Consider the following 783-nt stretch of genomic DNA (forward strand, 5'->3'; position numbering starts at 1 on the left):
TGCCTCTGCTTCTGTGTGGTTTGTGGGCCGGGGGGTTGGCACGGGCTCCGCAGAGACTCCCCTGCTCTGCTCCTGGCCCTGCGGCAACCAAAAGGCACTGAGATGCTTTCATTGCCGCTGCTGCCCATCCGTGGCACCGGGCTCCTGCTGCCTGGCGGGGACTGGGGCAGACGTGAAGCCGTGCAGAACCACCAGCTGTTGGTGCTGCAGGACAGCTGTGCGTCGTTCTCCTCAGAGAAACGTCAAACCTCAAATACCACTGGGCAAAAAAGGATGTTTTCTCGTGAAAGAGCGTGCTCAGAGCTGACAGCGTAAGCATTGTTTTTATCACGCTGTAAACGCTGGCTGGAAACAAAGAAAGAACGCTTGTGAGCACAGATGCATGGCGTACCCTGTGGCCGGGGTTAGACCAGAGCTCCAGACCAGTCCCCGGGCACCTCCGCAGAGCCCCCGTTGGTAATAATGAGGGGTGTTTCCTGCGACAGCCAGGGAGCGAGGCGTTAGCTGCGTCCCGGGAGGAAAGAGGCTCCGACTCTTGAAAATGCTGAACGGGCTGGGATGCGCTGGGCTGTGGGGCGGGGACCGAGCGGGCTGCCTTGACCGTGTGTCTCCTGCAGGCCATCGAGATGGAGCTGCGCCAGATGGAGGTGCAGCAGGCCAACCGGCACGTCTCCCTCCTCACCTCCTTCATGCCCGACAGCTTCCTGCGCCACGGGGGGGACCACGACTGCGTCCTGGTGCTGCTGCTCATCCCTCGGCTCATCTGCAAGGTGGGATGGGTGT

At 61.4% G+C, this 783-nt stretch overlaps 1 protein-coding gene across 1 annotated transcript in view; it reads left to right on the plus strand.

Annotated features, from left to right (window-relative positions):
* Window positions 1-617: 617 nt before the first annotated feature.
* The window catches only part of DCTN1 (dynactin 1), a gene marked incomplete at both ends in the record, with an annotated part of 6,381 nt that continues 6,215 nt past the window's right edge, over window positions 618-783 (plus strand). Inside the window, 1 exon segment of the mRNA XM_010288208.1 lies at window positions 618-770. Within this exon segment, the coding sequence (XP_010286510.1) occupies window positions 618-770 (153 nt within the window).

This window comes from Phaethon lepturus, unplaced genomic scaffold (genome assembly GCF_000687285.1).
Source record: "Phaethon lepturus isolate BGI_N335 unplaced genomic scaffold, ASM68728v1 scaffold22495, whole genome shotgun sequence".
NCBI classification, from domain to species: domain Eukaryota; kingdom Metazoa; phylum Chordata; class Aves; order Phaethontiformes; family Phaethontidae; genus Phaethon; species Phaethon lepturus.